The sequence below is a fragment of the Calonectris borealis genome, chromosome 6 (assembly GCF_964195595.1).
Source record: "Calonectris borealis chromosome 6, bCalBor7.hap1.2, whole genome shotgun sequence".
In the NCBI taxonomy this organism is placed as follows: domain Eukaryota; kingdom Metazoa; phylum Chordata; class Aves; order Procellariiformes; family Procellariidae; genus Calonectris; species Calonectris borealis.
This window is the reverse complement of record NC_134317.1, coordinates 43,435,906-43,450,394: the sequence shown is the minus strand read 5'-3', so window position 1 is coordinate 43,450,394 and position 14,489 is coordinate 43,435,906. Positions and strand designations below refer to the sequence as shown.

The following is a 14,489-nucleotide window of genomic DNA, read 5'->3' as shown; positions in this document are numbered from 1 at the left end:
TTGATAGTTATGTGTTGCTTAAATTCATATTTCCTAGTTTTGAAGGACAGCTCTCTTCAGTTTAAAAGTATTTTTTATTATATAGTAGTTTTAAAATCATCTGAATAAGTTTAAATTATTGTTTTGAGTTTTGGAAATGCCTCTGTTGACAGCTACATCTTTTATTATAAAATATGCTGTATGTAAATTTTTTGAATTTGAGACTGTTCTGCACTACCTGTGCTGAATTTTAATTCACCTACTTCGGTCTATATAGCACCCACTTAAATGCATGTAAGGATCATGCTCTCTGAGGTCTTGATGACATGTTAGATTTGGGATTATATCTGAGGGAAAAATAGAACAAAATCAGAGTGAACTAAATAAATGCAGTTCTTCTTTAAATAGACTTTTTGGTGTTTCAAAAGTCGATCCTCCAGCTGAGGAAGGGAAGGAGAAATATACAGAACAGTTTTGCCTAAAAATAGTTTTGTCTGACAAATTATAATACACTGCTTTTGCCATAACTTACTCTCGAGGTGCTTTCTCTTTTAAGGCTGTAATTTTCTGTGTTCTTTCCCTTCCTGTTACATGGAAGGATGTTTTTATTGCGGCTTTATGTATGGGACGTACCTGGTCGTGTTGGGTAATCTGTAACCCCAGATTTCACTGCCTATTTTTAAGGTGTTTCTAACCAGTTCATTCCCTGTATTTGAAAGCCGCACAATTACTTGTCTGTTCCCAAAAGAAAACATACTTCAGATGAGCACCATGCAGGGTATAAGTTGCGTATGAATAAAATTTGCGTTGAAGTACAGTTTTTATTGTCATGTTTTTTTTGTCAGAAGACAGATCCTTTCAACAGCTGTGGCATAGGCTTATATTTCATTTGCTGGTTGGCAGCGCAAATGTATCTAAAATGGATGTATCGGCATCTAGCTGTGACATCTTCCCATTCGTTCTTTGAAGTCTTGACTAGAGCATCTAGGCAGTTACTAATACTCAATATTTGGAACAAATTAAAGCTGTGAATTAAAGGATGTGGGATGGGGTACCGAATCTTCACGTACCCAAAGACTACTTCTAAAATAGTAAATCAACTTTTGTTTTGAAGAAAACTTTATAAAGTAGCTAGTTAAAGCATATGCTTGTATTTTAACTAGTCCAGTCTTCTAATATTGCCCTCTGAGGAAGTGAGAAATTTGCATTCAGTCCCCTGCCATTTTATATGCAAATACCCTATAAGATGATTCCCCTGTTTGCTAATGCACTTCATACTGCATTTTAAGCATCATCTTGAGGAGTCTGACACTTTTTTTTTAGTGCTTTCTTTATGTCTTGCTGGCACTTTTCTGTCCAAAATGGACATGAAAAGCTCTTTATTTTTTTTTTCCTCCCAAAAGTTTCATCAAAGAACTGTTTTGATGGCTTAACTTCAAGCATTTGATCTTGAATTCATCAGCCTTCTGATTTTTGAGCCCTGCAATTAACATTGTCAGGCTTGATCTTTTACGTGACCCAGTGGTCAAAGCCAACTGTAGGGAAATATATCTGTAGCCAGACTTAGTTAATTCAAATCAGTTTGTAAACCCTATTTTAATTCTTCTAAAGAAATGTAGATTATTGGCCCTGGAGTGTAGAGAGCCGAGCGTATCGGTTGTTAATGGTGAAAGCGTAGGATTTGACGGTTCAAAGGGATTAAGCTGCGGAGTTGTTAAGAGGTTGAGGAAGGGAAAAGATTGGGCCAGTTCACAAATCTCACAATTGTCAGGAGCCCTCAAGTGCCAAAGCAGATATTTCATGTATACTCAAGAGATCAGAAAGTTTACAGAGAAAATCATCTTGCAGGAGGAATCTTGACTTAAGGCTTCGTTACCTTTATAAAAACTTGATAAGCTGTGCCATGCAAACGTGTTCAGTGTGGCCAGCTGTCATTAACCCAGAGGCATTAGGGGTTCCCAGGAGCTTCTGCTTTGACTTTTGGAGAAATTAAATCTCAGGATTTGGGTACAGCAGAAGTTTTTAAGAGAGTCTCTCAAAGGTATGATGTACACAAAGCAAGTCAGACTGTGGTCTCAGGAAATACATGTGCACCTACCTTTGGCCTCCCTGAATTTTTCAAAGTATTTGATGTGTTTTTAGATATGGTTTGACTTTGTGGCTGTGATGATGTAAGTAAGTTGCTCCCCAAATAAACAAACCTTCTCCTCCCTGGTGTTGGCTTTGGCCTTGGCCACACTCTCATGCCCTTTTTCTTGAGTTGACGCTGGCTCCAGTTGACACGGGCTTATCTGACTCCAAGGTGAGTTGCTTCAGGGAGGTGAACCAGCAGGAGAACATTCACCTGTTTTGGTTGTGGGTTTGATTTTCGTATTTTCTTTTCCCCTCCCCTGGCTTACCTCCCTAAGCCAGCTCACCCTGGGGTCAGATGACTCCAAGGGTGTGGAGCTGCCCTCCATTTCAGCAACACATCGCAGATAACGTCTCAGCCCCACGGCGATGCTCCACACTGACTAAACAGCAACATCTCAGTTGTCTCACCAATTCCTGTATTGATTTTTTAGATCCCATGAGTTAGGCTTACCACTGGTTTGGGAGCAAGTTGGGCAGAGGTGGGAAACTGGGGGATGTGAATGGTGCTCTCTGCGCTAGTCCGAATGAGTTCACAGCAGATTGTAAGCCTGTCTTCACTTGAGAGAAGACATTGCAGGATGGTTATTATTTTTTAATTAAAATGCTATTGACTTTCATTGGCAGTGAATTCAGACATAACATAGGCTGGGATCTCTTCATTATATTAAGAAGTCTTTGTTCCGACTATATGCTATCAAATGACTAATTTCGTTTAGGCTTCTGCAGATGCTGAACTGCAACTCAGCCTTTGCGTTGAGTAAAAAAACTACTGAAATAGTATTAACCAAAACACTGTTTGCTCTTCCTTTTTCTGTTCAGCATCTGAACCCAATCTGAAGTTACGATCCAGACTAAAGCAAAAAGTTGCTGAAAGACGGAGCAGCCCCCTCTTGCGCAGAAAAGATGGTCCGGTAGTTACTGCTCTTAAGAAGCGTCCGCTGGATGTCACAGGTACGTCGGGTAAGCAACAAATCTGTGCTGGCAGCCACATACTCAGTGAGATGTCCCTTTCCAAAATTAATTCCTGCATCCAATTAATTGAGCAATCTGGATCTCTCTTGTGCCTCTCAATGTTGGCGAAACCTGGATGAAGTTGGCAGAGTTCAGCAGTGGGTGATGCAGGTGGGCATCAGCAGCGTTGGTCTGTTGGGTACCCGTCTATGGAGGCAGCGTTACCAACTCAATGAGCTTTTTTTGTAGTTTGTTTTAAGACATTTGTAGACAGATGTAGATATGCCACCAGAGCGCTGTTTTTTTTCCCAAGCATTTCTATGATCTTCAGCAACAGGTCGTTGAGAAATAAAATTTCTCAAAGATTATCGTATTAATATCCATGGAGGGGCCATAATTCACGGCTGTCGTCCTCAGCAGTAAATGCTTTACAACCCCTGTTTGTTTTAGGCTTTGGGCAGACTGCCATAGTTCCTTGTTAAGTAATTACGCCAAAGTTTTAAAACATGTAAAGCATTTTTTTATATATATAGCTGATATTTCTGACTACTTATTTGACAGTTTCTTGTTGAAAAATAATATTCTTCTGGGAGTAAAGTTTGTAAGGAGGGATCAGAGTAAAGTAGATTATATAGATTACCATAAAGTTAATTCTTAGCACCATCTAGGGATGCCTCTGTGTAAGTACCGCTATGTGACAGCTTTTCCAGACTTTCGTCTCACTTTAAGGCGCACTATATCATCCAAACAAACTCAAAAGAGAGCTCTCTTTAAAGAGCTGGGTGGTTTTGGGAGACCCTGGGGCAGCTACGCACCACTCTCTCAGAGCCTCTCTGTTTGCAAAGGGAATAGATGATTTCAACAGCTAAGCATAATTTATATCAGATCTGAAAATGGAGTTTACTACACTCCTCATATATTGCTATATGTCACGCGGCTTTTAGGATAAATCAAGCCCTAATGGCTGACCATTTGGTCCCAGTAAATGCCTTGAGAAATGGCAGTGGAAGCTCCAGCTTCTCACTGAGCTATGGACCTGGTTCAAGAAGCCAGCCTGGAGCCTGACTAGAAAAATATCTGAGCTGTTACAATAAGAGGGGACTTTTGAATGGAAAATAACTTTTAAAAGAAGTCCCACTTCAGGGAATAGAATTTTAATCCTTGAAGAATACATCTTCATAGAGTAACAGTTTGAATGTGCCAGGTACTTTTTCTATGTCTGGGTAGTATACACAAGATCTAATATGTTGTAGTTAATGACACGGAACCAGAAAAAGCACGTGTTTTCCGTGCAATCAGAATACATTTTCAAAACACCTAGAGTCTCTGAAGTTGCTTTCCACGGAGAAGTTCAGTTTTAGGTACTCAGTTGGGTGTTACTCAGTGCTGAGTTTTCTTGCTAGCGAGATGCTTCCCCAAATGCACAGCCAACAAAAAGCAACAAGGCTTCTTTTTTTAAAAAAATATCTCTCTGCTACTGTGCCAGAGGTACTTGCAAGGATCAAAATAGCAGAACAGTATGTACAGAATAATGCCACGAAAGAAATAATTTTTAAAAATCTGCCAAATTGTAACAATTGGCTTTTATTTCTACTGGGGCATCCTAGAGCAATTATGAGACTGCTGCAGCCTGAACCATTGCAGCCGCTGGGAGATTCTTCCGGCATTGGGCAAATCCTGTGCTTGAGGAGGAGGAAAGTTCAGAAAAAAAGTTTTAATGTTATTTATCTTCCAAAATAAAAGGAGAAACACTGGAGGCTATGCCAGACACCAGGTGAGACACCTTCTGAGGGAAGTTTTCTGGCTGTTGCAATTTCATGCAGTGTTTCTGTTTGTTATTATTTCTGTATCATTAATAGGGAGGCTTTGATTTCAGGCTGGTCATCTCTGTGGTTCTGGTTAGTGAGTTCACAGGGACTGTGTTGATAAAATACACAATGCTGAGAGGATTTTCTGAGCGTTCAGGTGATAACAGAATTATTTTGGGGCATTAACTCTGCCTTGGGTCTTTCCAATGAGGAAGTGTTTTACCCCTTGAGTGGAGAACACTTACCAAAAAAAAAAAAAAGGACAGTGATTTGAAACAGATTTACTGTTTTGGACCCTCTCGAGTTTTGCCTGATTTTTGTAAAATGTGTTCAGCCATGACCATGGCCAGTTGTCCATCCAGTCCCACATCACTCAGGCAGCTTTTAAATCTCTTAAAACAATTTAATTTGCCATCCTGGCAAAATACCGTCCTTGTGAGTCAGTCCCCAGGCAGTTTTTGGAAGCTCAGTGCATGGGAGCTGTTCTGCTGTGTGAAGGGCAGCCCAAGTTAGGTCGTGTTTCTCCGAGGACCCAGCACAGTGTGGGCACTTCCCAGGTGACAGAGACAGGGACATCACACGTGCCCGCTCGCCTGCGCCGGAAAATCTCGGTGGTGCTTCATAAAAGCAGAGGTCAGCTCTCGTGCATGATCAGCGTGAGCGCTCGGTGCTGGCGGTGTATTTCCAGTAAATCCAGATGCACCAGAAGCCTGCATGGGAAAATGTCAACGCTGAGACGGTTCCCTAGTTGTTCCAGCGTGAAGTCTGATGCAATACGTGGCGAAAGGGTATCGTTAGGGTTATAGGCTAAAGAGGGGGAGAGAAGCACTTCTAGAAAAATGAAGCAGGACAATCCGACATCCTCCAGTTTGGCCTCTTCAAGCCTTCCATGTCTTTTATTATCTTCCAATCATATTTAAAGTGATTAATATACTAAAGAGAAACCCCCATGAGGAGAAGACATAAATATGGTAAGTAAGTACTTGGGCAGACCATTTGAAAGTGTTTGTCAGTATTTTAAGAGCCCTGGGAAGATTTAGGGGGGGAAATGGGGAGGAGGAGGATTGCTTTCCTCCAAAAGAAAACTCAAGGGGTTGTTATCTGTCTAAATACCATCACAGAGATTGTTTGTAACGCTGAAAGTTGGTTTTGGATGTGTTTTTAGACTCTGCATGCAACAGTGCTCCTGGATCTGGTCCCAGCTCTCCAAACAACAGCTCCAATAACATAAGCGCCGAGAACGGAATTGCAGGATCAGTCACGAGTATTCAAGCAGAGGTACAAGAGCCCTTTCTCACTCTTTTTTAACGCTTGGGTTTCTAATCAGTTTTTGCAGAGTTTTAGGAATTTAGGCATACAAACGGGTGTGCACTACCACCTAAAAAAAACCAAACCCAGATTGTGACTTGGAGCTGATTTTGGGAATTACCTCTCAATCTGGGCTGACAGGATGCATTATCTGTTTATTAAATCTAGTTTGAGCCAGTTCACAAGCTGCTTGTGGTAACTTGTAGTGGTTTTGTTGTGAGGAGAGAGTAAAAATAAAGTGATTTAGCAAGGTAAAGCATGAAGAGCGTTTCCTGGTCAAATGCAAGTATTTTAAGATTTGGGGAATCTGTTCTCATATATTGTATATAGGGTGAATTTGTTGTGTGCAGTAGGTTAGTCTGAATACAACCAAACCAGAAGTGGATTAAAGGGAACGAATTTAACCTTTTCCTCCCCACTTAGGGATTTGAAAGCTTGGTGCCTGATGCCATGTGCTAGTTTATAATTCCATAAGGTTTCACCATCCCTTGAGGCATCTGCTATGGATGTCAAGGGCAGGATGTTGGACTGGGTAAACTGGGGTTTGATTCAACACAGCAGCTCCTGTGTTCAGGGTTACTGAAGCCCACCTTTTTCTAAGGGCAGATATTGGAGTGTGGGGCACATTACCTCGTTCCCACTATACAACTTGCATGTAGAAAACCAGCGTGGTTGTGTAAAGTTCCTAGTGCATTTCTTTTTATCCAGCTTACCATTAGCTGTTCTCCCCATGAATATAGTGTCTGTCTTAACATCAGGACTGTAAGAACAGGCTTGGACTTGTTCTCCCCAAATTGTCATTTAGAATTGAAAAAGGCTTCTTACAGTATAAATGTAGGCCCTTATTGCTTTCTACTTTTGTACAGATTTTCACTTTATTTTTATTTCTGATGTAGTATAACAGCATTTAATATGGGGAATATGCCTTCTACTCCACTCTCTCCACTGCCAAATTATCCAACACACATCTACATCCACTCTAGTCTACTGTAGACCTTACAAGATTTAGGCAGTTATTGTAAAGATTAAGACGGTGTAAGGCAGAGTCTTCACTTGACACTGGCAGCTGAAGCTGCTCTAAAGAGACCTGGCTTTTGAGATGCACACCGACCACGTAGTCGTTTGGAGCAGGTCTGGGAAAAGGTTTCTTACGTACAGGGTAATTTATCAGGTCTGCAGAACTGAAGACTGGCTGAGCTGAGGGCACATCTTAGGTACGTTTGTGTTAGCCCCAGGAAGACTAGCGCTTCGTTACAGGTTTTGCTAATCCAGGAGCTGTCAATCTTGTCTATACTTAGCAAACTGCAAATCCCCAATTACTGCTGGTGGAAAAACTAGAGGATTCGACAATTTCTTGTGATATAAACAGAGCAGGCAGCTTCCCAAAGTCAGTGTTAGCTCGTGCAGGTGAATGTGAAGCTGTAGTATTCTCCTTTACCATTTTAGTTTTCAAGTAAATAATTTGAGCTAATCATCTGTGACTAGACCACCAATACCTAATAAAATGGACATAGACTATTAGAAAAACTCTTTTCATCAACTGCTTGTAATGCAGCAATTTTGTAAGTTAGGCTGAGGCATGAGCGGCACAGATGATTTGGAAAAAAAATATACTCTACTGCTAAAGCCTTTCCCTGGGACTTGTCATTGCCTCTTTTGCGGCTGTACCGCAGTGGGTAATTCAGTGATGCCGCTGCATGCAAGGAAAGAAGCGTGTTTGTCTAGAATTTTAACAAGATTAGCATTTGATGCACCATCTCCAAACAACCTATGTGAAAAGGAGGAAGAAAATCTCGTTTTCATTTCCTTGAAAATAACGTCTAGAGTTTTTTCACCTTTTTATAATTTGTGGGAAATGGGAAAAATGTAACATACAAATGATTGTGCAGTTCCAATTTTAAAACTGCCCAGGACTGTGTTAAGTATATTGGATCATTGCCATCTCAGAACAGAATGAAACATAAATCACTGTGTGATGGCAAACAGAACATCGACAACCTGTTGCACAAACTGTTCTCCTCCCAGCATTTCAGGCATACTTGAATGGCTGAATGTCCTAGTCCTTTGCATTTGTTTTTGGGGAAAAATAACTTTGCACTTTGCTTCAGCATTTCATGTTGTGTGATATAGCTGATCCTTTTGCCTGTATAGGTTCATTTGGGAAAAAATAACTGGTCAAGGTAGGGTTTTGGTTTCTTTAAAATCATCATCTTCAGTAGTAGTAGTATTACCTGGTAGCCCAAGTGTTGGAGGTTTCTTCAATACTAGTTGACCAGGCTTTCTCATGTTCCCACTTCTAAATATTTAGAAATATTTAAATGTTTCTGAAAAAATAATGTTGCCAACTTTAAGTGTTTCATGCTTACCTTCATGTTTTATTTTAAATGAGAAATATGCCTCTTTGCTTCTTAGTTTGCTAGGCCACCACTTGAACCATTTCAGATACGTTGGAAGATAGTATCTGAGTTCATTATTTAAGTTTCAATGCTTGTCTTCAGTGTGGAAAGGCTACAGCTCTCTGCCTCCTTTTAAAATAGACAATATCTATTTTTAAATGCTGTTTTTAAATCTAAAGGTTTTTCCGTCTCTGAAAGGTACACGATATTCATTGCCATTGCAGTTGATACAAGACTATAAAAAGTACTTGACTGCAGACGAAAATTGTACATGCTGAAATTGTTCTCTTCTGTGCAATTCAAAAAGTGTTTGTGTACAACCCATAGATGGGATCTGTATATTTAAAGTGATGATAATGCTGCTAAATATCTTATGCTGGTAGCATCAAGCTGCTGCGTTTTTCTCTTCGCTGTTTTTTAAAACAAATCCCCAGGAGATAGTTTGAGGCACAGCTACAGAGTATTGATTGTTCAAAGAGAAAATGGATGTAGTTTTGTTTCATTTATGATATCAGTAAAATATTTCATTACTGTGCTGACAATAATTACCTTATTCTCCATGTGGCATGCTAACATGTAATTTAAATTAAAGCAAAATTGCCAGTAGTGATCAAAATTACTTGGAAGAAGTGTGTGGGTATGCATAATCACATGCCCTTACAAGGTACCGCTCAACAGCAAAATGCTCCCTGCAAATTTCCTCCTTTGGGGCAGCAAATTGTGAACTGAGATCTTAAAAACAGATTTACTCTTTTTACGGGAGAACTGATCTGTATATTTCCAATAAGCTTGAAAGACATTAATGAAAGCAGAAGAAGGCAAAAGAAAATAAGAAAAAATTCACTTTGCAGATGAAATTTTGCATAAGGTCGTATGAAACCTTAGGTGACTCTGCTGAATGTCAGGAACTTAGACAAAGTTGGACACTGGGAGAATGACTGGCAAGTTAATGGCACATCGAAGAATCCATTTGAAAAGGCAGCCCGGTGTCTGATAACGGTGACAAACACGGTCATGGGAAGGCTTTATTCCTCCTGTCCTTCTTGTGTGGGCAGCACCAACCTCAGGTGCAGAGGTGGGGTGTCCTGTTAAAGCTGTCCGCTGGTCCGGTTAAAAATCAAGGAGGCAGGATTGCTTTTGAAGATTGTTTTATAGAAAATGTTTGTTTTCCAGTATTAGTTCTTATGTGCTTTTTTTTCCCGCTAATAGGTTGCTGCAGGGTTTTTTTAAGTTTCACCTTAGAGTCTTTGAGGAAGGAAAAATAGGATTTCATTATCCAGAACTGTCCCAGCCCTGCAACCAAGGAAATAACCTGCAAAGTCTCATTGACCTAAAGGATGATGAATTTAGGTCTAAAATGTATAAAGCCATTCTTCAGATCTCTGTTTCATCGATATAGATTGTTCCGTAGTATAATATTAAGTTAATCATAATCCCTTTTTTCGTAATAGCACCTGAGTTAAACAGCAGAAATTCTATAGAAAGTCTTTTTGAAATCTAAACTCTATTTTATTTAAGTTGGAAAATCACCTGCAGAGAATTCAGGGTGATCAGAACACTTGTTTTCTAACAGGAAAATCGGGCAGTTTAAAATAATGTAATTTTTATAATGGGTTTTCTAGCACGTATTTCAAATCAATCTTGTTTTGAAATTAAGGGTGTTTTTTACTTAAGTGTTCTTGCTTTAAATGGCCGTAAGATAATTCACTAAATCTCGCATTTCACCCTGAAAATCAGGAAATAGCTATATAAATGCAACCTTAAGGCTTTTTGATGAAATTTTGAAGTCTGATTTAAGCTAAAGCACACTAGTAAATAGCATAAATTGTCTGTGATTTGCTAAAGAGAACAATAGCCATTGTAATGCCATTTTTTTTTTAAGGTAATCTGTTTCAGCTTTAAAAGAGCAAATACTTGAGAAAGATATGTAAGCTGTTAAATCTTCTTTTGCAAAAGCTTTTTGCAGTGGCACTGCATGAAGGTTGAGCAGAAGCAGAGTACCAGTGAGGATGCAGGGGTAATCTTTAGTCTCCAAGAAAGATCAAATAAACTGTAAAAAGGTCTCTCTGTCGATCAGCAAGGTTGGCAGCAGAGCGAGATCATCCCTGTGTTGGTTATCCTGGTCTCGGTGCCCCTGCGTGGCCACGGCAGCGGTGTTCAAGGCATGCACCTAGTCAGTGCCTGGGTTGGATCTGAAGCACAGCTTAGCTCCCCTGTTCAGTGTTTCCAATGTCAGCTCTGTACGTTTCTGATGTCTCCTCTCAGCAAGTGTACTGTGTCCTTGATCCGAACCGTGGATGCTCTCTCACTAGGACAATGTTCTTGATTTTGTTTCCAGACCAGCCTGGCTCACAGACTTGTGAATCGTGAAGGCTCGGTAACACAGCTTCCACTCTACACGTCTCCTTCTTTGCCCAACATCACGCTAGGACTGCCTGCAACTGGCCCTTCCAGCGTAAGTGGTGGTGGGGGGTGCAGCCTTTGAAATGTTGCTTGCACCGATTTATCCCTTAACCTGCTGTGCCATCAATTGTGCGTTTGCAGGGAGGATCAGCACAGCAGGATGCGGAGAGACTTACTATCCCAACCTTACAGCAGCGGATCTCTTTATTTCCTGGCACTCACCTCACTCCCTACTTGAGCACTACAACGTTGGAAAGAGATGGGGGAACTGCACATAACCCTCTTCTGCAACACATGGTCTTACTGGAACAGCCAACTGCACAAACTCCCTTAGTCACAGGTGAGCGCTCCGTAGATAATGTGCAAAACTCAGTCCCAGCTGGGGAAAGAGAGCAAGTGATACCTGGTTTTTTGTAAAGTCTGTTCTCCTGTACAAAAGAGATACCGCATCATCTGTACATTCTGTAGGTATAACATATAACCTTTAGGATGTGTTTGTTGATACGTTGGATAGTGGTGGCATTTGCAAAATCAGAGGTTGCCCACCTCATCCAGAGGTAGGGGGAAGCTGCCTTGTCATTTTGGCGAAATGAAAATAAATAGTATTTACTTCTATAAGTAAAGCATAAGTTTGTAGGTCACAATTTAAAACTATATAGTTAGAGTTCCAACCACTTTAGATTAAAGTGGAGACAAAAATGTTGTGTCTTATGATTACCCTTCCTGTTTATCACGGATGGTTTCTATTCTGTATATGAAAGGCACGCATTTACAAAATCTCAGATTAAAAGACTTGCTTTTCATCATTATTATAAATGGGAAGAACATGGCAAAATCAACTGCATTCAAACAGATTGTATTTGTTTGTATATGTTACATTTTCAGTATGCTAATTGCTTTGAATCACTCCCTGTGTCATATTTTCAGAATCAAGTACCTGTGGGAAGGCATATTTCTATAAATAGGGTTGATTCAAAGCAATAATCCCCAGTAGGATGCATTTCTGTTCTACAGTGTGTAATGCTGGGACAAAGGATGTTCTGCGTAAGTTATAGACATGTTAATTTTTATTTCTTTCATTCCATCCCTAATGGAAACTCTTGAGAGATGTTGTTCACTGAAGCATTACAGCACGGCTCTGGTTTGGCTTGTGTCTGGTTTTACATTCATGTCCCAGGAATATACGTGGGATTGTGATAAGGTTATAAGCATGTACATATGGGGAAACTGAAGCACAGAACTGTGGTATTTAGCCAGCACTCTCAGAGCTGTGAGAGTGGTGTGTGCAGATTCCTTGAACCTTTACGTAATTTCTAGTTGCCTCCTTCTGCCATGGTTGCTGTGGCATGACGAGGTTACCCAGAGTCATGACATGACTCTTCACTGGTTGCCCTTTGCCCAAGGTCTGTTGATGAAGAGCCATTGGAGAAGACTTCCCCTCTTATCCTATCACCAAAACTTTCTTCTCTGTTGGTGCTGGCGTTTGCTTTGAAGCACACGTAGGAAGAAGTGCTGTTCTGTTTCCTATTCGACCTCTCTCAAAGCTTCCCTCAATTTACAGTGCACTGTGTTTGCTTCCAAGTGTGTTCCTTCTAGTCCACCTGCTACGTGCGGTGTTTTCAGAGTGAGTACAGCATGTTATAAACCAACACTTAGGAGAAATATTCACAATACAACAGAGCAACAAGAAGAAACGCACGTTCCAGATGCAGCAACTGAAAGAGAGCAAGCTAACACACGGTCTCAAAAGCCCTAAGTGGACTGGCTGCCAAACTACATTTAGTACTTAGAACTTCCTTGGAAGCAAAGTGGAGTTCATTAGTATTCTGTTGATAGCCTTCAGCTCTGGAGATAGTCTCCTGACGGCTGCAAAATGATCCAGCATGATGGCACGCTCTTCCTGTGTAGGAAGGTAGACATGGGGGTTTTGGGAAACTAGAGCAGAATTCCTTAGGTATGCTGTTCCTCTTGTGAGGTTACTCTGCATAATATCCTTCACGTTGACATGTATGTTCTGAGGAGGAACAAGGCGTCTCCCTGGAAAGCTTTCGCAGGGGGACCTCGGTCATTCAGTTGGAGGAAGGTAGTCTTCCAAGGTGTTCTATGCAAACTGTATAGGATCCCTTCCTCGGCTGTCTAATTTGAACTTTTGGGAAAAGGAACTGTGCTATAAGGGAGATGGACCACATCTTTCCAAATTATTCATGTATTCATATACAGACAGACATTTATAAAATAAGATTCCCTTTTGCATGATTCTTTTCAGAAAAGCAAAGGGTGGGAGAAACTCAGAAAATCTTTCCCTAAGAAGAGAGGCTTTTCCATGAGTCAGATTCTTCCACGTAGGGCAGTTCTGTGAATCAGTGGGATAAAGAGGGAATGTCCTGGGACAGAAATGTCAAGGTGTTTCTAAACTGCTATATTCAGCTGGCTGCAGACTTCTGGGCAGCTTCTCTTTCTTCTCCACCAAAGATTGAAGAAAGAGAAGATACAACTTCACTGACTCTTGAACTGGGCAGTATTTCTGAATGTTACTGACCACTTGGGCATCTTTAGTTTGTTTTATTCAATGACATAAAGCAAAGGGTTCTTTTTTCCTAAAAGTGTGTGCAGCCTTATCTAATTAGAGAGACACCAGTGATGCCTTTCTATGCCAAGGTGTAACGAGCAAAAGTAAAGGCTTGTTCTCAGCTCCTCCACCCTTGGGTTTGGCTTTGTGTTGGGCGTGTCTTCATGTCCCAGCTTTCTAAGAAGTATGTGAAGGTATGTTTTCGGAGAGCAGAGCAAGAACTGGCTTACCCCAAGAACGGCTAAAACGACAAGACACTTCCTGAAGACATGCCCTTACCGGAGCTCAGATAGGTATTTCACATGGTAGTCATCAGAGATACCTAAATTGCCAAGGGCATGTGAGTAACGCAAGTTATCCCAAAATAACCTTATGTTTTCATTGAGTTACTAGCATGTATAGACAGGACAGTGATGGAAGCAATTCTAGCTATTTGTCATCTTGGCCTCGTAACTTGCCTTCTTTCTACAGAAACAATGAAGCCTGATGGCTCCTATATTCCTGAAATGCTTCAAGGGAGCGCCTTTTTCCAACACAAACCTGGTCAGGGGTTTATCACATGAAGGTTTTCATCCCTAATCATTTCTATGGGGCGGGGTATAGCACAGCCAAGGGCGGACGTGCTTCCCTACGTGGTCTAGAGTGGGAAGCAGCCTCATCAGCATCCATCATCCTTCAGCATATCCAGTGAGCCCTCTCTAAGGTATAATTGCTGGATGCAGCTTGGGTGGTACTTTCCTAGAAATGAACCCAGGATTACTCCCTGTACAAAGGCAAGCAGTAAGACTTTAACTTCTCCAAACTACCGCTGTGATCTTAATTCATGTCACCCACCGAGTGATGGAAGGGTCCATAAGGTATCACTGATTTTAAGAAATGAAACATTTCCCTAGGGTCTCTGACTAAACAAAGAATTCAAAAGAAAGCAAAGTATTACTCCAT

General features: G+C 40.8%; 1 protein-coding gene across 10 annotated transcripts in view; it reads left to right on the top strand.

Annotated features, from left to right (window-relative positions):
- HDAC4 (histone deacetylase 4) overlaps nt 1-14,489 on the top strand; it is a 257,588-nt gene that overhangs the window by 174,525 nt on the left and 68,574 nt on the right. For 7 of the 10 annotated variants that reach the window (XM_075153823.1, XM_075153820.1, XM_075153816.1 and 4 more), the window contains 4 exons: nt 2,932-3,072; nt 6,037-6,149; nt 10,914-11,030; nt 11,120-11,318. In XM_075153823.1, the coding sequence (XP_075009924.1) occupies nt 2,932-3,072; nt 6,037-6,149; nt 10,914-11,030; nt 11,120-11,318 (570 nt within the window). The remainder of the gene's footprint in view (nt 1-2,931; nt 3,073-6,036; nt 6,150-10,913; nt 11,031-11,119; nt 11,319-14,489) is intronic. The other 3 variants (XM_075153822.1, XM_075153824.1, XM_075153821.1) reach the window with 1 other exon arrangement.